At 45.8% G+C, this 22,169-nt stretch overlaps 1 protein-coding gene across 1 annotated transcript; it reads right to left on the bottom strand.

The window, feature by feature from the left end:
- Positions 1 to 8,501: 8,501 nt before the first annotated feature.
- Positions 8,502 to 18,877, bottom strand: TNFRSF4 (TNF receptor superfamily member 4). The gene is made up of 7 exons (XM_083454278.1): positions 18,611 to 18,877; positions 16,480 to 16,602; positions 14,484 to 14,585; positions 13,355 to 13,421; positions 12,450 to 12,595; positions 10,391 to 10,534; positions 8,502 to 8,640 (listed from the first exon to the last, which is right to left on the bottom strand). Exons 1-7 carry the CDS (start codon positions 18,804 to 18,806, stop codon positions 8,567 to 8,569), a joined length of 852 nt encoding a protein of 283 aa, XP_083310404.1. The 5' UTR covers positions 18,807 to 18,877; the 3' UTR covers positions 8,502 to 8,566.
- Between the last annotated feature and the right edge of the window lie 3,292 nt (positions 18,878 to 22,169).

Here is a 22,169-nt window from a genome sequence, read left to right on the forward strand (position 1 = left end):
GGATGTCCCTATTTTCATTGGAGAAATTTTGGAGGGTATGGAGTTATCCGACCCCTGAGCCATCTGAAGGCAATCCTGTATAGGGAAGGTTTTTTTTAAAATATTTAATGTTTTATTATATATATATATATTATTTTATTTTATATATATGTTGGAAGCTGCCCAGAGTGGCTGGGGCAACCCAGTAAGATGCGCATGGTGTGTAAATAGTAAAATTATCATTATGGAATGGGACGTCCCTATTTTCGTCGGAGAAATGTTGGAGGGTATGAGAGTTAGGTTTCCAGTGGGGAAGCTGCACGGCAAAAACTGCTCAAACCCATGTCTAGAAAGTAGGGAACAAGCAGGAAACCGCTCAAAACTCTACAATCTGTACGGTCTTTTCATTAAAATGAAAAGGTGACAGGGCCACAGGGAAGTCTGAGTGCAAAAATCAGCTCAGCTTCCAGCTATTGAATGCTCTGAGATTTATCATCAAAAGGTTTCATTTGCATTTAGTTCCCCTAACTAAAATAGTGAACTGCAAAAACCAAAACCCAAACAAAACAAAATAATTCATAATATTGTTAGGAATTGTATGTACCAACATCCCTAAGGAACAGAAAAGACTCTTCATGTATGTGACAACAGCAGCACAGATGTTATTAGCCCAGAGATGGAAGGAAGGAGGAGTCCCTATCAGAGAGGAATGGCAAACCAAGCTGTTAGACTACGCCGAAATGGCAAAACTGACCAGAAAGCTCAGGAACCGAGAAGACAAAAACTTCAAGAAAGAATGGGGAAATGTTATAATTTATTTAGGAGACCATTGTAAGCAGATGAAAACATTCGCAGGGTTTTAAGCTCACTTGTAATGTAACAAATACTATGGACAAATATAGACTATGAAATAATATCCAGTTGAAAACACTGACAGTAGGACCCATGGGGGGGTGGGGGGGGTCTTGAAAGTCAGAGAAATCTCTCTGTATGGATATGTCTTTGGTTTTGTTATAAATTTCTACCTGTAAAAATCAAATAAAAACGATTTCACAAAACAAAAAAAAGTCCCTGTGCTTTCTAGTCACAGGACGAGTGTAAGTGTGGACAAGCCCTCACTCAGGCCCCACAAAGCCGTTAGGTCTACTCTGAGTAAGATTTACAGTGGTACCTCTGGTTACGCACTTAATTCGTTCCGGAGGTCCGGGTTAAGAACTTTGATTCAAGATGAGAACAGAAATGGCGTGGCGGCGGCGTGGCGGCAGCAGGAGGCCCCATTAGCTAAAGTGGTGCTTCAGGTTAATAACAGTTTCAGGTTAAGAACGGACCTCCAAAACAAATTAAGTTCTTAACCCGAGGTATCACTGTATGGTGAATCATCTGTTTGGCAAACCTCACTGTTACACAGGTTTTGATTGGGGAAGAGCTCCCCCCTCTGCTTCCTATAGATACTACAGCCAATTGAACATTTTATCCCCTTTTCCAACCATAAAGGCAAAGGTAAAGGTACCCCTGACCATTAGGTCCAGTCATGGATGACTCTGGGGTTGCGGCGCTCATCTCGCTTTATTGGCCGAGGGAGCCGGTGTACAGCTTCCGGGTCATGTGGCCAGCATGACTAAGCCGCTTCTGGTGAACCAGAGCAGCACACAGAAAAGCCGTTTACCTTCCCACTGGAGCGGTACCTATTTATCTACTTGCACTTTGACATGCTTCCGAACTGCTAGGTTGGCAGGAGCAGGGACTGAGCAACGGGAGCTCTGATAAGTTAGTACTGTGGACCACCTAACAAAGTGGGTCTCTGTAGTAGTTTCGTGGCTGATGAAAGGATCTTATTCTTCACCGGCTGTGTAATTTAGTTACAGAAGCCTGCAAGGTTTAACTCAACAGGAGACCCCTTAAAACTAATGGGCCTTAAGTTAGTCAAGCGTTTTTTCTGGGTATTACAGGCATGGACATCCCCAAGGTCATAAGGAAAAAAAATTTGTATGCAACCGCGGCTGAAAAGGTGCCTATTGCGACATATTGGAAAAATGACAAATTCCCTACCAGAGCTGAATGGTTATCCAAATTGACAGAATATGCAGAATTAGCCTCTTTTTCGTAAAGAATCAGAGACAAGCCCAGACAGGAGTTCATTCTAGAATGAGGTAATTTCAAAAATTATTTGAAAAGCAGTTGTAATCTAAACACGGTAGTTGCCTTCGAATGATTTCTATAAACAATACATATGGTGGAATACGATATCGAAATAGAAAAGAGAATTTTTACAAAGTAGGAATGACAAATTAAAGCAAGATGTTTAATATAAAGGAAAATATGGAGAGGATGGGAAGTCACCGGTTCGTGTAGAAAGCACGTAAGTTGAAATTGTACGTATCCTTTGTGATATCTTTATTGGACTGACTGAAATGAAGATGACTTTGTGTTGTATATATATGGAAAATGAATAATAAAGCATTTAAAACAAAACAAAACAAAAAGTTAGTCATGCCCATTTTTTTCAATGGGTCTACTCTGAAGAGGACTAACCTTGTATATAATGCAGAATTCCCACTGGAAGGAGATAATATAATGTATGTAAAAATCCCAAACAAAACAAACAAACAAACAAACAAATGCAGAATTCCCTCAAAGGCGGAGCTAGCTGCTCCGGCACATGGAGCGGCGCACATGCTGTGCACCCAGGGGCATAGGGCTAGTTGCCCACATGGGCGGGGAGAGCAACCCGGGGGGGAACTATGTCACTCCCCCTCAGGAATGACACCCAGGGCAGATTGCACCCTCCGAATCCCCCTTCCTCCGCCAGTGAACTCCCTTGCCCTCCACTGCCTTCAGTGCCTTAAAATGTGAGTTTCACAAATTCTTTGCCCTTTGGGCGCTGATGGTAAACTTTTGTCAGGTGTGCGTGCAGGAGCCGGGCCCTGTGACCAGTAGGGCTTCGCAGGACTGGGGCCTTCCTAAGTTTGTTCTGAAGAGGCAAGTTTCTTCTGAAGAGGTGAGGCCGATTGGTAACTCATAGCACCTGGTGGCGAGAGCTGGGAAGGGATATAAGGTCAGCATTTGCCTTTGGCTCTTTGCCACAGCAGCATGCTGCCTGCCTTGCTGTGTTTGGCTTCTTGCTTCCTGATCCTTGAACCTTGGCTTCTTGACTCCCTGCTCCTTGATCCTCGGACCCTTGACTCCTTCTTGATCCTTGGACCCCTGACTTCGTGCCTCCTTGCTTCCTGACCCTCGGACCCTTGGCTTTTTGACTCCCAGCTCTTTGACCCTCGTACTCTTGACTTCCTGACTCCTGGCTTCTGGAGCCCCATTCCTGTTCCCACCCTGCCATCTTGCCCCCGGTCCTGACGCCCCCTGCCAGGACTTCGATCGCCCATGAACCGGACCGTGACAGCTTTGCAAGACCGCCGGGCTGTGCTCTCTTGGAAGCAGGGTGCTGAGCTAGATGGACTTTTAGTAAAACCTTCTGACACTCTTGACTGAACTTAGACAGAGGCCTCTGCTTGTCTGGGAAGCCTCATTCTGCAGAGAGCAAAGCTTGCAGGCTTCATCTGAGAACAGGAAGAGAAATTGTGCTGATACCAGTATCTCTAGAAAGGTAAAGTCCCTCTTCATCACGCCAACAGATAAGATCAACGGTGGCAGGATGGAGGCAGCCGCTCGTTAGCTATTTTAAGAGCCAGGAAGCTGCCAGATTTTTTTCTTTGCGTAGGCAGCCTCTCTGCCCGAGCTGTTTCTTATGGAAAATGGGGTAGGAGGAGAAACACTGAAGGATGTCTGTCACCTACTGAAGCCGCCAGCCGGCAGGTATCTGTCTGCCAAGAGGAAGCATCTCGGGCTAACACAAGATGTTGTGTTGGCAACAGAAGGAGAGGGTGGCAAACACGACCATTATTGTCCTGCTTAAGAGCTTCCCAGAGGTCTGTTCACTTTGGGGGAAAGGATGCATTAATAAATATAATATAATATAATATAATATAATATAATATAATATAATATAATTATTATAATATAATAATTTTACATCCTTAAAATATCAGTTCCATTCTTCTCTTTCCATGGTTCATTCTGCATATCATAAATCCCTGCATATTTTACAGAAACTATACCATTCAGTGTCCAGGGACGCGGGTGGCGCTGTGGGTTAAACCACAGAGCCTAGGACTTGCCGATCAGAAGGTTGGCGGTTTGAATCCCCGTGACGGGGTGAGCTCCCGTTGCTCGGTCCCTGCTCCTGCCAACCTAGCAGTTCGAAAGCACGTTAAAGTGCAAGTAGATAAATAGGTACTGCTCTGGTGGGAAGGTAAACGGTGTTTCCGTGCGCTGCTCTGGTTCGCCAGTAGTGGCTTAGTCATGCTGGCCACATGACCCAGAAGCTGTACGCCGGCTCCCTCGGCCAATAAAGCGAGATGAGGGCCGCAACCCCAGAGTCGGCCATGACTGGACCTAATGGTCAGGGGTCCCTTTACCTTTACCTCTATACCATTCAGTATTCCATCTATCAAAACCTATTTACGCTGTTGAATCTACCTTAATGCTGCCAGCGTTTTCAGCTGTACACAGTTATTTCCCATATATTCAATAAACCTTTTCCAATCTTCTCTAAATGTATGTCCTTCTTGTTCTCTTATTCTATATGTTAAGTCTGTAGGCTGCGCATATTCTGTCAACTTGAGTTGCCACTCTTCTTTGGTTGGGATCTCGCTCGTTTTCCATTTGAGGGCTAACTAAACACGGGCTGCAGTAGTGGCATACATAAATAACCTTTTTTGACACCTGGGAATTTCAGTCTGAATTATCCCCAACAGAAAGGACTCTGGGTTTGGGGGTGGGGGGGAGTACTTTAAAACACACCCCCCCATTCATTATGGATCATTTCCCAATACAGTGGTACCTCGGGTTACATACGCTTCAGGTTACATACACTTCAGGTTACAGACTCCGCTAACCCAGAAATAGTGCTTCAGATTAAGAACTTTGCTTCAGGTTGAGAAAAGAAATTGTGCTTCTGCAGCGCAGTGGCGGCAGGAGGTCCCATTAGCTAAAGTGGTGCTTCAGGTTAAGAACAGTTTCAGGTTAAGAACAGACCTCCAGATCGAATTAAGTACTTAACCCGAGGTACCACTGTACGCTTTTACAAGTCCACCACATATGAAAAAAATGTTCCTTCAACCTCTTTGCATCTCCAAAAGGGGAAATGATGTTCAGCTACGGACAGAAACAGGTCTGTTTACTTCAGTGGGTCTACTCTGAGTAGAGTTCGTTGATATACAACCCCTAGGACTGGAAAAAAATAATGATATCCCACCCTTAAGAACATAAGCCCTGCTGGATCAGGCCAAAGGCCCATCTAGTCCAGCATCCTGTTCTCACAGTGGCTAACCAGATGCCCAAATGGTGAGCTCAAAACAAGCAGGACCTGAGCCCAAGAACCCTCTCGCCTGCTATGGTTTCCAGCAACTGGTATTCAGAAGGTTTGCTGCCTCCAGCTGTGGTGACAGAGCAGAGCCATCATGGCCAGAAGAACAGCCTGGTCTTCTGTGAATTTGTCTAACCCAATTTGTCTAAACCATTCAAATTGGTGGCCATCCCTGCCTCCTGTGGCAATGAGTTCCATAGTTTAACTAAGAGGTCCTTCTTCCTTTTGTCTTGTCTGGAGTCTTCCAATGTTCCGCTTCCTTGGCTGCCACCCAGCTGGACTAGTCTGGCCCAAACAAGGTCATTCTTTTAATCCGGATGAATTAATCTGGATTAGAAACTAAAGTGAGGTTAGTTTAATCACCACACAGACAGAACTGAATACGTTTTTATTTGTTACGGTAGCTGCCCAACATTCAGGTGTTTGTCACTCCTGGGGTGCAAGAGCTGGCTGTGTAGAATATCCGCCGAAAAGCAAAACGGAAAATATATCTATTCCACAGGTAAATAAAAAAACAACCTCCACCTCCCAATGAATTGTCAAAATTCAAGATGCATTTCAGGGGGTTGGACTAGGCGATGCTTGGGGTGCCTTCCAACTCTTTAATTCTCTGCTTCTCTGTTAACTCTGACATTTGGGCTACACTTTAAAAAATCAACTTAATATATCACAGCCAGCTCTGCCAGTATAAGATTAAAAAAAAGGTGACAGCCTACTGGAACCTCTAATTCAAGCATAGGCGAACTCGGCCCTCCAGATGTTTTGGGACTACAACTCCCATCATCCCTGACCACTGGTCCTGTTAGCTAGGTATCATGGGAGTTGTAGTCCCAAAACATCTGGAGGGCCGAGTTTGCCTATACCTGCTCTAATTAATTGCACTCCTGCATTTGTTCCCAGAGGGCCGATTGTATATCTCAGGAGAGAGAGAGTTCTGTAATCATGTGGACACCACAGAAAAGGCCCTGCCCCTTGTCGCTACCAGACTGACCTCCCTTCCTGTATGCCCAACATAGTAGGCGGAGCCAGGGGACAATGACGACAGGCAGAACCAGAGCCAATGGCAGTCAGAGCCAACTAATTCTGGTTCTGTCCCCATCTTCCTCCCCTGCTGAGTTCTACAAGGGGCAAGTCTGAGAATAAGGAGGAGGAAGCTGGGAGGTGGTAAGAAAGCAGGTGGGTGGGGGCAGGCTGAGCATGGTAGGGCAGTGCCCCCTTTTCCCCACTGACACCCTCTTTGGACAGTCCCAGCAGGCGGGTAAAATAAAAAAATATTAATGAATTAATAAAAACAAATTACAGGCTAATAACTTTAGTACACTTTGTTGCAAGGATGGTTTAAGAGAACACCCCTAAAATATTTTACTTATCTTTGGGTCTTTCAAATTGGAACCAAACCTAATATTTCCGAAAGGAACACACCGTAAATTTGCTGCAATCTGTTTAAGCCATCGTCAAGCAAAACACGCCTTGCGAGAAACTCATAGGCAATCGTTGCTTTGAAGTGTTTTACCCCACAACCAAACATTAAGTCAAAAAAAATGGTTGGCCGCTTCTCCTCAAATGCACACTCCAAAACTCCACATTTGTTTAACATGGAATAACTGCCGTGTTTATTACATATAAAGCACCTGAAATAACCAGGTGCTGTACAAAATAAAATAATGAAATACAGACACGTTTTCAGCACCTGTGGTGTTAAGGAAACTTACAAATGCCGACTGAAATGGCAGTAAGAAACTTAAAAGTTGGATATAACCCCCCCCCCCCGAGCTCACACTGGAAGCAGATAGGAAAACATGGGTCTATGTGCCTGCACAGCCATAGCCAATGCTAGTCCTACTCAGAGTAGACCCATTAAAGTTAATAGTGATGGCAAAGAACATAAGAAGAACCTTCTGGAACAGGATCCTGTTCTCACAGCGGAGGAAGAACATAGCCATTTTGGCTGGTAGCCATCAAAGGCCTGCTCCTCACTGGATTTCCTCTCTTTTAAAGCCACCACTGGCTCTTGTGGGAGAGAGTTCCACAGTCTATTACGCTGTGTACTTCTTTTTGGCTGTCTTGAATCTATTCCTGAGTTCTAGACTAACCTGGCTCCCAATGGTTTCAATGGGTCGACCCCAAGTGTAAGCTACTGGTGGTTTTTGAACTATTATTACTAAAGGGATCAACGCTTAGTCCAACCTGATACAGGTAACTAAACATCCCTATTTCTAATGCCGCCAAGCTCACCTTTCCAATGTGGAAGGAATCCCTTGGGGCTGGTGGAAGGGGTTGTCCTCCAGACATGAATTTGTTTTAAAATAGGGGGAATACTAGATCTACCTAAGGGCAAGTCGGTAGAACGTTAACAATGCATTGTTATCACTTTAATGTACCGTATTTTTCGCTCTATAAGACGCACCAGACCACAAGACGCACCTAGTTTTTGGAGGAGGAAAACAATAAAAAAAATATTCTGAATCTCGGAAGCCAGAACAGCAAGAGGGATCGCTGCGCAGTGAAAGCAGCAATCCCTTTTGCTGTTCTGGCTTCTGGGATAGCTGCGCAGCCTGCATTTGCTCCATAAGACGCACACACATTTCCCCTTACTTTTTAGGAGGGGAAAAGTGAGTCTTATAGAGCAAAAAATACGGTAACTTAAGGCACTGATGCCAACACAGATCTATAGGGTTGGGTTAAGGAATCATGTTGCTGGGACTCCAACTCCCATCAGCCCCAGCAAGCATGGCCAATGGTCAGGGACGATGGGAGTTGTAGTCCAGCAATATCAGGAGTTCTCGAATATTGCTTTAAGGCAGTGTTTCTCAGTTTTATTTTTTTAATAGCCACTTGTGGCTAAAATAAAAGACCCCACCACACTCCTTTCAAACCTGGCTCCCCTAATTCGTTCTTTTGAATTTCCAAATGGATTGAAATTTTGTGACTTTTGATTTTTCTTATTTACGTATATTTACTTTTTGTTGTTGTTGTTGAAACAAACACACCCAAGATCTTCATATGCCCAACTAGTTGAGAAACATGGCTTTAAAGTATGAATAAAACAAAAAAAGGGGTGTTAAGGGGGGGAGGAAGAATGACCAGGGGTCAAGAATCTTGAAGTCCATGACTTTTGGCTCAGAGGTTAAAGTTGCGAATTTTTCTTCTTCATCTTGGGGAAGGTTAGTTTTGCACAAAGGTTGATTTGCTGTCGACTTGCTCCTCCTGGATGGGAATTCGGTAACTGCTTCTTCCCTCTGAAAGATGAGGAGGAGGGAATTGCAAAGGTGAAGGTGGAGAAGACAGGTAAGCATAAGCTTCAACATCTGGGTGATCCAAATTGGGATGCTTCGGTTTTTTTGGTCCTGAGCTCTCGCAGGAACCAGTTGACCAGTGTCAGAGCGTGAGACCAAAAACCAAACCCCTTTTGTTCTGGTGCACTGGCGCAAGCCAGCTCACTTGTGTCAGAGAGCCAAGCCCCAAAAAACGGGACATTCCAGGATCCAATCAGAAGCCAAGAATGACTTCTGTAATTCCGGGATGTCCAGCTTAAATCAGGGTATTTATAAGGTGTGAGGAAAAACCTGTGCGCAGAAAGCATATCCTGTGTCTAAAACTGGAGAAGGTCATCTTAGAACATGGACTTTCTGATCCAGATCAGAGCCAAAGAACAAGTGGTCGTCTATAAATTGTTGGGTTCTGGTTTCCAAAAGCTCCAACCAGGTGACAGGAGTTATAGTCCCGCAGTTTCCGAAGGAAACCAGATTTCGGAAGCTTCACCGAAGCCACATTCACTTTAAGTGCTGCGATACCACTTTAAACTGTCATGGCTGCCCCCAAAGAATTATGGGAGTTGTAATTTGGTTAAAGGTGCTGGTTGTTGTTAGGAAACCCGCTACTCCCCTCAAAGAGCGGGAATTCCCAGAGTTCCCTGGGAGAAGAGGGGTTGATGTCAAACTACTCCTGGAATTGCAGCTCTCCGTAGGAGTTTTAAAGGCTAGCTGTGTTTTGGTTTGCATATTGTTTCAGAAAGCACATAGCCAGTGTGGTTTAATAGTTAAGAGTGTCAGGCTAGGACACTCAGCCCCACTCAGCCCCACAGCTCATTGGGTGTGACTTTGGGCCAGTCACTGCCTCTCAGACTACCCTACCTCACAGGGTTGTTGGGGGGGGGGGTTAAACAGAAGCAGAGAGGGGGGGTTAAACAGAAGCAAAGAGAGAACTATGCATTGCCACCTTGAGCTCCTTGGAGACAAAGGTGAGATATAAATGTGAAATAAAAAATTTAAGGCTATATATATAATAAATGTTCATAACTGCATATATAAACCACATGTCTGAAACCCCACAGAAAAAGTCCTGAAACCATTTTGTCCCTCCCAAATTGACCTCAAATATTTCTCTGCAAGGTTGAAGGAAAATGGAAAAGCCTCCCCATTGTCTTTTCGTTCACAAATCCTGTCTTAAGGGTATGTCTGTGTATGAATAGGGTGAGCCTGTGACCTGGCTCAGGAACTAAGTATTTATCATTACAAAAGACTGGCCAGGCTCCCCAGGGTATCCAATCAAGTGACCATTAACAGGTAACCTGCCAGACAGGAGATAAACAACACACTCAGATTTCTGTTGTAGACCGCCCTTTCTGTGATGTAGGTATGATGTATCTGGGGGGTGGTCTTGAGCGCCAGGGAAGGCAATTTAAAATGTCTATATAAGGGTGGGCACACCTTATTTCGGGGTCATCCTCCTTTCCTGCGTGTGAGGGGAGCACTCTGCTGCAACAGTTCAATAAAGATCAGGCTTACTAGCTGCTTTGCTTCTCAGTATTCTCTGGCTGGCCTCTGTTATTTTCTCCGACCGATGGAGAACCTACAAAGGACTCTATAAGGGCTCTTGTGTTCCACATAAGGGAATAAGGGCAGATTTTTTAAAATTACAAATGCAATACATAAACAAATAAATACTGCTGCTTTGTTTTTGTGTCATTCATTCTCGCTCTGGACATACCTTCCTGAAGCATTCTTGACAGTGCCTCAGTCCTTGCCTTGACCTCCACCTTTTTCCTCTTGGATTTTCCCCAAATTAGAAAATAGGCCACCCCTCCCACTGCAAGAAGCAGCACTGCAGTGATGGAGATGATCAGTACCAACACTGAAAGACAGAGGAGAGAGGTCAAACATTAAAGCTGTCTGGGGGGAGATTTTAAGGGCTCATTGCATCAGCTATTAAGCTAGGAGTTAACTCTCCAAATGCCACCTCAGAGTGGCTCAGAGATGTTCAGAATTTTCCAATAAAAAAGAAAAAAGGTGTGGATGATTGGAAAGGGGGAAATAGATTACAAATTCAGTTTGGAATCATGACTTAAGTCCTGTTGCAGGGGTTGGCCTAGATGTCCCTTTGTGCCCCTTCCAACTCTTACCATTCTATGGTTTCAATGGGCGCAAAGTGCCCCTAAGTACAACCTTATGCTTATCGACTCAGCAGCAAGCCCCATTTAGTTCAATGGGGATTACTTGCTGGTAATCATGGATAGGATTGCTGGTAATCATGGATAAAGGGACCCCTGACCATTAGGTGACCGACTCTGGGGTTGCGGCGCTCATCTCGCTTTATTGGCCAAGGGAGCCGGCATACAGCTTCCGGGTTATGTGGCCAGCATGACTAAGCCGCTTCTGGCAAACCAGAGTAGCGCAAGGAAACGGTTTACCTTCCCGGCAGAGCGGTACCTATTTATCTACTTGCACTTTGACGTGCTTTCAAACTGCTAGGTTGGCAGGAGAAGGGACCGAGCAACGGGAGCCCACCCCATGGTGGGGATTCAAACTGCCGATCTTCTCATCGGCAAGCCCTAGGCTCTGTGGTTTAACCAACAGTGCCACCCACGGGCCGTTTAATCATGGATACTGAGACACATTAATATGAATGACCCTAAGTTAGATCCAATAACAGGGCAGGTGCTCAATGCTGCTCATGGCTAACTAAGATTCATTAATTTAAATGGGTCTACTCTGAGTAGGGTAGCATTGGCTATAACCCATAGTCTGGGCCCTACATGTTTTGGAATTGCTGCATCTATTAAGTCATTTTGGGGTAAGATTTAAAAAATGTATATTTTGCAGAATACAGTGGTGCCTCGCAAGACGAAAAGAATCTGTTCCGCGAGTCTCTTCGTCTTGCGGTTTTTTTCGTCTTGCGAAGCAAGCCCATTAGCGGATTAGCACTATTAGCGCTATTAGCGGTTTAGCGGCTATTAGCGGCTATTAAAGGCTTAAGGGATTAGCGGATTAGCTGCTAAAAGGCTATTAGCGGCTATTAAAGGCTTAAGGGATTAGCGGATTAGCTGCTAAAAGGCTATTAGCGGCTTAGATCAGCTGATAAGCGGCTTAGATCAGCTGTTAAGCGGCTTAGCGAACAGCTGTTAAGCGGCTTAGGGGCTTGGGGAAAAGGGGGGGGGGGGACCCAGGAATCGCAAGACATTTTCGTCTTGCGAAGCAAGCCCATAGCAAATTCGTTTTGCGAAGCACCTCCAAAACGGAAAACCCTTTCGTCTAGCGGGTTTTCCGTCTTGCGAGGCATTCGTCTTGCGGGGCACCACTGTATGTGTAGATTATCTGCTTTAAGACGGGATTGAAAAAGAATGAAGTAAGGGCCAGAGCGAGCACGTGGAAAACTAGAAACGGGGATGCCAACATTTTTTGGTTGGGGGGTACATTTGGACTTTTGAGCAGCTCCTCTGGTCACTTCTCCCTTCTCCCAAGAGACAGAAAGTGGGCACACACAAATCCTTTGGAAAAGTGAGTTGGGTGATTGGTGGAGCCTGCAGGGTTAACCTGAGGCTTGAAAAGCACATAGAGCTGAAAAAGGAAGTGGGGAAGAGTGTCGCATTTCCAACTTCCTCCTTCAGCTCTGCATCATTTTCAAGGGGGTGGGGCTCAGAGTCTTTGTGAGCACCAGGAAAAGACCTTAAGGGCACCATTGCACTTACAGGCACCATGTTGGTGACCCCCCAATTGAAAGCAACGGAACAAGAGAAATTAGCAGAGGAATTGACATTTCTCCCCCTTACTCCGGCTCTCGGGTCCTAACGCTCCGGATACTCCTGGATCCATCACTTTCACACGAGTGGACGAAACAGTGCGAGTAAATGTGGGGTCCGTAGTCGACACACCATCCCCCCGTTCTGAACTAGGCTGACGTGTGACAGTCGTCACTCTTGGATCCACAGAGGAAAGTTGCGAGCAGAAAAGAAGAAGAACATTTCAATATTTTTAGGATAATTCAGGCCCCCTCTGTATTGGCATTTTCACAGGTGTTCCCTTGATCTCATGACCCCAAGTCTCCAGTTTAATTTTCTATATTTTGTTTTAATGGAATTTCTCAATTGCGTTTTTAAATGCTTATATTTTAATGCCTTTATTGGATTGTCTTGGTACCCGGCCTAAGGCGCTAAGCCTTACTGCTTTTAATACCTGAGGATGTGTATGTTTAAGACTACAGCAATTAAAACAATTACAACAAGTAAAACATGACATTAGTATTAAAACACAATATTAGAACAGTTTTAAACAACTTAAAATTATAAAAATGACTACAAATTATTATTATTATTATTATTGATATATGTTTTAATTATGGAGGTTTATGTATTAAAGTTTGTGCAATGAGCTTTTATACATGTGAAACCTATTTTGCCATTAACAAGTATATGTTTTGTTTTATAAAATAAAATGGTTATGACCTTGGGCCAGTCACTGTCTCTCAGCCTAACCTACCTCACCAGGTTGTTGTGAGGGTGAAATGGAGAGAGGAGAATTCCTTATAAGAAAATGTACATAAATGTAATAAATAAATGTAAATCTGAGTATCTATCTATCTGTCTGTCTGTCTGTCTGTCTATCATCTATCCCAATTCTGTTGACCCTACCAACATCAGCTGCCCTTAAATATTATCTTTTGCTGGACAATACTTACTCTGGCCGAGACTGACATTTCACATCCCCTCTTTTGAGAAACTGTCCACTGGGACAGGATTTACAGACTGAAATGATAAGAAACAAAACAGTTTTTAAAAAGCGAACTAACGGCTTGTCCACACTTAATTTTGCCCTGCACTTTGCAGACACAGGGCCACACTTTAAAGCTCCAGAGCTTTCGCTGCAAAAACCTGCTCTTTAAAGCTGAATCACAACAAACAAGCAATTCAGGTTTTCCGTGGATTAACGTTTCTTCCCATTCAGCTGTAAAGTGCAGGTTTTTGTGGGGAAAACTGCACAAACAAACAAACAAGTACTTGGCTCATTCTTGCAAAGTGTGAAGGAAAGGTAAGTGTGGATAGTCCTGTTAATTATAATAGTTTAATAACTGACACTGAAATTAGAATGCCTAAATGTGTATTGGTGAAAAGATTTAACGTGGGGACTATCCCCCATTATGAAAGCCCAGAAGAGCACTCTGAGCTCTTGCTGAGTTGATTATTAACTAACTAATTGGTGTTCTTTGGTAGCTAACGTGTGAGTGTTGTAACCTTAGATCATGCGATGAAGGTATTGGGTTGCAAATCTCCATTTTGTGGGGAGTTGCCTTCGTGTCTTTTGTCTCAAGGCTCTGTGAAGTAAGAACATGTGAAAGACCCTCTCTGACGGAGAGAGAGAAAAGAACATGTGAAAGACCCTCTCTGACGGAGAGAGAGAAAATTGATGCTGTGGGAAGAGACAGACCTCTGCTTCTAGGTCTGTTGAAATTATTTCATATTTTGTAAGATGCTGAGCATGTGCTGGACAGCGCAAGACATTTTTTATGTACATTTGATGTTTTAATTCTGTTACGAAGCAAGTTCTGCCAGTAAAACTTTGAATCATATCTTTATGGGTCTGGAGAATGATTTCTCCCGAAAGGAGTCAGTTCTTATGCATCCAGTCGCTTCAAACTGTGCGGCATTAATATCTGCAATAAATCCCTAAGAAATAAGGCAATACTGGAGCAGGCTGGATTCGTGCTGGCCATGTCACTTCCTACTTTGGCTAGGAACAGTCAAGAAGTGGCTTCCACTATCAATATATTTAGACAGACCACCTTGGACTTCAGAAAACCCAGTACTCACTCTTTTCGCCAAAATTTCCACTGGCTGGAAAATAGCCTGGGAGGCAGGTGCAGACTGTGTTGGAGGTTGTTTTACATGACTCCTTCTCCTGGAGTCCCTTGTCTGCAGAAGAAAAAAGAAAAAAATGAAGATGGAACGAGATGTGCTAGCTGAAAAGAAGGTGGCTCCCCACTCCTGTAGGCGATAAACCACTGGCCTGATCTGGTGGAAAGCAGATTTTGGGGGGAAAGATGCCATAGATCAGTGGCAGCAGAAAAGAGGTCCCAGGGATCAGGATTTGGCTGAGAGCCTATGCTCAGAGCAGACAGAGCGTAAGGCACTTGCAGAGAAGGTCCCATTAGGAGTCTGGAGGGCTGATTCTGAACCTCCATTCCGGTCCCGGAAAATGTAGTGAGAATTATAGTATATGCTGGGATAGATAGACTACATGTGGTGAGAGGTGCACATGAGTGTGCAAGAGGACATTGTTCGGAGGACCTCCTTACTCAAAGTGTCTTAAGGACATGTCAGGAATGTTTGTGCAGGAAGGTCTTGGCCTTGAGATGGTCTGACAGAAAGTAGGCACCATTTTCTTCCCACCAAATCCGGCGTCCAGCTCTGATAATGCAGGCATGCTTTGCCTCTGAGAACCTAACCTATTTTCTATGCACGTGTAACACTAAGGCTCGGGAATGCCTCTATAAAAGCCTGTGTAATTTACAGGTCTTTTGTGGGGGGGTTCCCCGGTGTCTAGGGACGCAGGTGGCGCTGTGGGTTAAACCACAGAGCCTAGGACTTGCCGATCAGAAGGTCAGCAGTTCGAATCCCGGCGACGGGGTGAGCTCCCGTTGCTCAGTCCCTGCTCCTGCCAACCTAGCAGTTCGGAAGCACGTCAAAGTGCAAGTAGATAAATAGGTACCACTCTGGCGGGAAGGTAAATGGCGTTTCCGTGCGCTGATCTGGTTTGCCAGAAGCGGCTTAGTCATGCTGGCCACATGACCCAGAAGCTGTACACCGGCTCCCTTGGCCAATAAAGCGAGATGAGCGCCGCAACCCCAGAGTCGGCCACGACTGGACCTAATGGTCTGGGGTCCCCTTTCCTTCTTTACCTCCCCGGTGTCTGCTGTTATTATGTCCAAGTAAAGCTGCCTCAAACATCATAATGGTGTGTTTGTTGAAGATATCCACCACTCTTTGAAAGAAAACCCACCAGTCTAAATAATAATATGCTGTATTCCACCCCAATCTCTGAGCAGCACGATATCCCAGGGTTCGTGTTTCCCTTTGGAATGAGGCACAGCGGAGACTGAGGTGTCTTTATGATCTATGGTTTATTTATAAGCTGAGCCTGCAGTGGACGAGTTCACAGCATTAACACCCCAAAAGGGTCTTGTTTCTTCCAAAGCCGCAGCCTTGGATTCAAACAGAAATCAAACACAGCTCTCAGACATTTCTCTGACTCTCTCTCCAGTTTGCTGCTTTATTTCTTGGTCATGCCACTGCCCCTTTCAACTCCAAACTCTGTCCTTGATGGAGGGATTTGCCATCTCACACCAAGCTATTCCAAGAATTAGACACCTTGATTAAATTCTAATGCTTGCTGGGATTAGAGGGGTCTAGCACCTATCTTAGCACCCCAAACTCATACATTGATGATGATGATGATGATGATGATGATGATGATGTTCAGTCTGGCTTGGTGTCAGCCTGGCTATTCCAAGAATTAGACACCTTGATTAAATTCTAATGCTTGCTGGGATTAGAGGGGTCTAGCACCTATCTTAGCACCCCAAACTCATACATTTATTATTATTATTATTATTATTATTATTATTATTATTATTATTATTATGTTCAGTCTGGCTTGGTGTCTGCCTTACTCTCTCTTCTGGGGCGACAGATCTGTCAATTTCATTTCCTCCCATTCCCAGTCATGCTCATTTCCCCACATATTCTGAGGCACATTTGTGTGTGTGTGTGTGTGTGTGTGTGTGTGTGTGTGTGAACAGGACCTCACCTTTGGAGCAGGTTGTGCAACGCTTGCACCTCAATTCGGTGTAGCCCTCATTGTAGTAGCCGTGGTCGCATGGCTCACAGGTTGAGTCGGTAGACACCGTGCAACGTTTTGCCAACTCTTTTCCTAAACAGAAGAAAAAGGGGTGCTGAGAAAAGGGGGCGGAGGGCAGGGACACACACTGGTAAAACAATCCCCAAACGTTTCAAATGTAGCTGGGTGTTTCGGATTCTTGTATTTTCACCCAAACAGTCTGGAACAACGTGGAATCACAAAAAGTGGGCCTGAAAAATATACTGTACACCTCAAAAGCCAGGGGGAAGAGGTGTGTCTTCAGCATTCAGTGGAAGCTGTGTGGTGAGGACACCAGGCGCACCTCCATGAGGAGGGAGTTTCACAACTGAGGGGCCACCACAGAGAAGGCCCTCTCCTGGGCTGCTACCCTCACTGAACCTCTAAGGACGGAGGAACTACCATGAGGGTCCCCTTCAGACCAACTCAGAAACCCAGAGGGTCTGCAGCGAAGGAAATGGTCTTTCTGGTATTCGGGGCCTAGGCCACGGAGGGCTTTAAACACCAATGTGAGCACCTTGAATTGGGCCCAGAATGAAATGGCAGCCACTAAAGCTGTTTCAAAACAGGGGTTATCTAAACAGAAAGCTAACCAGAAATCTGGCTGCTGAGTTTTGGACCAATCAAATTTTCTCAGTCTTCTTCCATTGCAGCCCCACAAAGAGTGCATTGCAATAAATAAATGACTAACAAAATCCCGTTCCATTATAGGGTCTTCCCTCCCGTTCCCTGCAATCCAGATTATCACTATTTTTGGATTTAAGCACATGCGGGCAAATCAAGGTTGCATGGTTGGCACTCTTATGCACCAACCCTTCTTTCTGCAACCCCCCCCCCCCCGATAAAAGGTTCAGAGATTTTGCCATGAGGAAACTGATGGGGAAACACATGAAAGGCAGGGGATAAAGATCTGCTTGAAGTAACATCTAACCACCCCACAAACAACTTGGAAGGAATTGCTCAGTAAATACCGGGCATTGCCTAATCCAGGGCTTCCCCATCTCTCACTGCTCCGTCCCACCCATGGAAAAATAGCTACAGGTCTTGCTGGACCAGTCCCTTCTCCTTCTGCACCAATTGCAGTGCACTGTGCTAGACGCTGTATCGTTTCTCATTATATTTTTGCTGCATCAAATATATCTCTTAGATGTTGAATCTGATTGTATTGCAACTTGAATTCCAATAGACTTCTGATCGTAATGCAAGAAGAGAAATGAAAGAAGCAATAACAACACAGTTAAAAAAGCAATGGGGATACAGCGGTACCTCGGGTTAAGTACTTAATTCGTTCCGGAGGTCCGTTCTTAACCTGAAACTGTTCTTAACCTAAAGCACCACTTTAGCTAATGGAGCCTCTTGCTGCTGCCGTGCCGCCGGAGCACGATTCCTGTTCTCATCCTGAAGCAAAGTTCTTAACCTGAAGCACTATTTCTGGGTTAGTGGAGTCTGCAACCTGAAGCGTATGTAACCTGAGGTACCACTGTATTTTATGCGACGGGTGTGTCACCTCCTCCTTCAACCGCAAATCCACAGATGCGGTGCGAATCTCCCCTGAGTGAGGCATGGGTGGCCAGAGGACCAAAGTTTGGGAACATCCGGTCTAATCTCCCCGCAAACAAATCGGGATGGGTGCTCAATAAACAAGTCTGAAAGCAACCTCTCTCTCTCTCTCTCTCTCTCTCTCTCTCTCTCTCTCTCTCACACACACACACACACACACACACACAGACTTTGCCATTTAACCTCAACTGGAGATTCTGTGGCCCTCCAGGTGTTGCCTTGAACCAAGCTGGCTGGGGGCTGATGAACGTTGCAGCCCAGCATCTGGGGAGTCACAGATTACCTGCCCCTGTTGTGTTTTGGAGTCCTTTTTGCTAACTAACATTCTAGTCCGTATGGCTCCCCCAATGCCAGACATCCCTGGATGATCTTGGACCACACAACCCATCTTCCCTGTCTGATGGGCCAACCTGGTTGGGGGTTGATGCGAGAGAGTTGGGGTCCAATAGCATCCACCTGACTTTGCCAACCACCTGACACCCTACCTTCAGCCTTAAGTTACCTGCTGGACATTTCCTGCAGCACTTCGAGTTCCAAAGCGGGTATTCATTCTCAGCACACTTTAAGCCCCCCGCGGTTTGCATGGGCAAAATGGAGATCAAGAGCAGAGCGAGCCCCAGGCTGTATTTCATGGCCAGCTTCAGCGTGGCTGTGCCAGTTGCTGCCTTCATCGAAGCAGAGGAGGAAGAGAAAAGCATGCAGACTCTGGAGGCTGACTGGCAAATTTCAGCCTTGAACCAGAGGGAAGTTCCCAGCAAAAGACCTTTGTTGCTGGGGTTTTCTTTCTAAATGGAGACCAAAATCCATTTCCTCTTTCTGAGTCAGCTCACACTCGTTCCGTTTATATGAGTAAATTGTAGCGATCAGCATTTCTTCTCTCTTACCAGCTTAAATTACTCTAGTTTGTTTCCAACCAGCGGTGCCTGGTGTGCATTGCGACTGGTCGGGAGCCCAACAGTAGGGGGAGCCAGAGCCAAGGACATGCGAAAAGGATCTAGGGGTCTTGTTGTTGTTGTTTAGTCGTTTAGTCGTGTTCGACTCTTCGTGACCCCATGGACCAGAGCACGCCAGGCACTCCTGTCTTCTACTGCCTCCCGCAGTTTGGTCAAACTCATGTTAGTAGCTTCGAGAACACTGTCCAACCATCTCGTCCTCTGTCGTCCCCTTCTCCTTGTGCCCTCCATCTTTCCCAACATCAGGGTCTTTTCCAGGGAGTCTTCTCTTCTCATAAGATGGCCAAAGTATTGGAGTCTCAGCTTCAGGATCTGTCTTTCCAGTGAGCACTCAGGGCTGATTTCCTTAAGAATGGATAGGTTTGATCTTCTTGCAGTCCATGGGACCCTCAAGAGTCTCCTCCAGCACCATAATTCAAAAGCATCAATTCTTCCGCGATCAGCCTTCTTTATGGTCCAGCTCTCACTTCCATACATAACTACTGAGAAAACCATAGCTTTACGGACCTTTGTTGGCAAGGTGATGTCTCTGCTTTTTAAGATGCTGTCTAGGTTTGTCATTGCTTTTCTCCCAAGAAGCAGGTGTCTTTAAATTTTGTGACTGCTGTCATGAGTCACCAATGTGATGCAGTGGGGGGCAACAGGGAAGGTAGCCCAGTTCTCGGCTGCATCAACAGATGTATAGTGTCCAGACAAAGGGAAATAATAGTATCACTATGTTCTGCCTTGGTCAGACCCGCACTGTGTTCAGTTCTGGGCACCACAATTTAAGAAGGATATTGACAAGCTGGAACATGTGCAGAGGAGGGCAACCAAGATGATCAAGGGTGGAGGAAGAGGTTTGGATTTGATACCCTGCTTTATCACTACCCAAAGGAGTCTCAAAGCGGCTAACATTCTCCTTTCCCTTCTTCCCCCACAACAAACACTCTGTGAGGTGAGTGGGGCTGAGAGACTTCAGAGAAGTGTGACTAGCCCAAGGTCACCCAGCAGCTGCATGTGGAGGAGCGGGGAAGCGAACCCGGTTCACCAGATTACGAGACTACCGCTCTTAACCACTGCACCACTGTGAACCAAGCCTTATGAGGAACAGTCGAGGGAGTTGGGCATGCTTAGCCTCGAAAAGAGGAGATATGACCGCCATCTTCAACTATCTGAATATGGAGCAAGCTTGTTTTCTGCTGCTCAAACCAATGGATTCAAATTATAAGAATTGGGAGTCCAACTAAACATGAAGAATAACTACCTGGGAAGGTGGCGGACACTCCTTCATTTGAGGTCTCTAAATAAGGCCCACATTGTCCATCTGTCAGGGGTTATTTCGCTGCGATTTCTGCATTGCAGGAAGCAGATTAGAAGACCTTGTGATCCTATGATTTTATAACAGATTCGTCTATTCCATACCTCTGGATGTCGACTGCTGTGCAGTACCAGCAGAAAGGGGTTATCTGCCCTACAGGACTACCGGGCCAGGCCCCCTCGGAAGCAGGGAGCTAAGCTAGGAGGACTTTTAGTAAGATCTTCTGGCGCCCTTGAGCGAACTTGTATAGAAGTCCCTGCTTGTCTCAGAAGCCTCATTCTGCAGAGAGCAAAGCTTGCAGGCCTCGTCGGAGAAAAGGGACAGGAAGAGAAATTATGCTGATACCAGCACTTCTAGAAAGGTAAAGTCCCAATGATTCTGCGGCAGGCAGAGGAAACTCATTCTAGTTTCATCCTCCTCCTCCTCCTCCTCCTCCCTGCTGAGTTGTACAAATGCAACAAGGTGGCTGCTGTCTGCAAATAGGTTGGTGTAGCAGTGCTCCATTTGCCCTCATGGACCAGTTGCCACTGTTACTCAGAGCAGACCCACTGGGATTAATGGGCCCAAGCTAGTCATGCCCATTCATCTCAATGGGTCTACTCTGAGGAAAACAAATGTTGAAGGCAGCCCAGATGCTCAAAAGCCAGCATGGGGAACCTTGGCCTCGTTGCCCTTCCCTTCCAATCCATATGGTTCAGTTTCAACAGGTCTCCAGGATTTCAGGGATTGAACCTGGGACCTTCTGCACTCAAAGCAGGTGCTCTGCCAGTGTGCAACAGCTCTTCCCCTGCAACTAAAAGAAGAAGCGTGGTCTTCATGGTTCTGAATGAAGGGCTCCTTTAAATAGGAAAACAAGAGGCTCCTTACCCCAATTCAGACCATTGGTCTATCTAGCTCAGTACTGTCGACACAGGCTGGCAGCAGCTCTCCGGGATTTCAGGCAGGTCCCTCCAAACCCTACCTGGTAGTGCTGGGGACTGAACCTGGGAGCTTCTGAAGATGCTGTCCCACTGAGCTACAACTGTTCATAGGACATCAATAAGGAGCACTACCCAAAGGAAGGACTGCCCAGTGTGCGTTCCCAAGAGGGGACAGCGCCATCTTTTTGAATGCTCCCTCTGGGCATTTGAAAGATTCAACCTTACCTCCCTGACCCCTTTCCTCTGCATTTTCATTTTTTGAAAGCTCACCAGGGTTCAGCAATGTAGTGCTTGCTGGGTCGCCTTGCCTTCTGCTGGAGAGAAGCTTGAAAGAAGTAGCCGACAGGTTGCAATGTGTACTTGGTTGTGGTGCGTGTGAAAAAGACGCCCACAAGTTTCCCCAGTTTGCAGGTGAACCCACGAGCCCTGAGACACCTGGGCAACTGGTTTAAAACCAGTACCATACAGGGCAAGGCTGCTGTATGCAGACGGCCAGGAGACAATTGCAAAGCAATGAGTCATAGCAATAACACAAGATGCTGCCTGCTAGATCAGACCCTCTTGCCCAGGATAATCTACCGCTCTGACTGGCAGCAGCTCACTGGGGTCTCAGGCAGAAAACGGCCAACCCCATCTCTTCCCACCTGAACAGTAGCGAGTGCAGAGACTCTGCGTGCACTCTGCCACTCAAGTGTGCTTTTCTTCCCCATATACCCAAAGGAGCACCCCCTAAAGCATTTATACAAGCTGTTAAAATTGGGAATGAAAATCTGCAGCCCTCCAGAAGTTGCTGGACTCCCGATTCATGTCGACACCAACCATTAGTCATGCTGGCCATGGCTGATGCAATTTGGAAGTGTAAACAGCAGCCCCTGTTTTAATTAGTCT

The sequence above is a fragment of the Podarcis tiliguerta genome (assembly GCF_965153285.1).
Source record: "Podarcis tiliguerta genome assembly, chromosome: 8".
In the NCBI taxonomy this organism is placed as follows: Eukaryota; Metazoa; Chordata; class Lepidosauria; order Squamata; family Lacertidae; genus Podarcis; species Podarcis tiliguerta.

Bases quoted from the DNA above. Each gene is read 5' to 3' on its own strand.
- TNFRSF4 (XM_083454278.1), bottom strand. From the start codon at position 18,806: ATGCTTTTCTCTTCCTCCTCTGCTTCGATGAAGGCAGCAACTGGCACA. The intron at 16,603-18,610 runs GTAACTTAAGGC...TCTTCTGTTTAG, and splicing joins CTGCAGGAAATGTCCAGCAG to GAAAAGAGTTGGCAAAACGT. The intron at 10,535-12,449 runs GTAAGGGGGAGA...TCTGTCTTTCAG, and splicing joins GTTAGGACCCGAGAGCCGGA to TGTTGGTACTGATCATCTCC.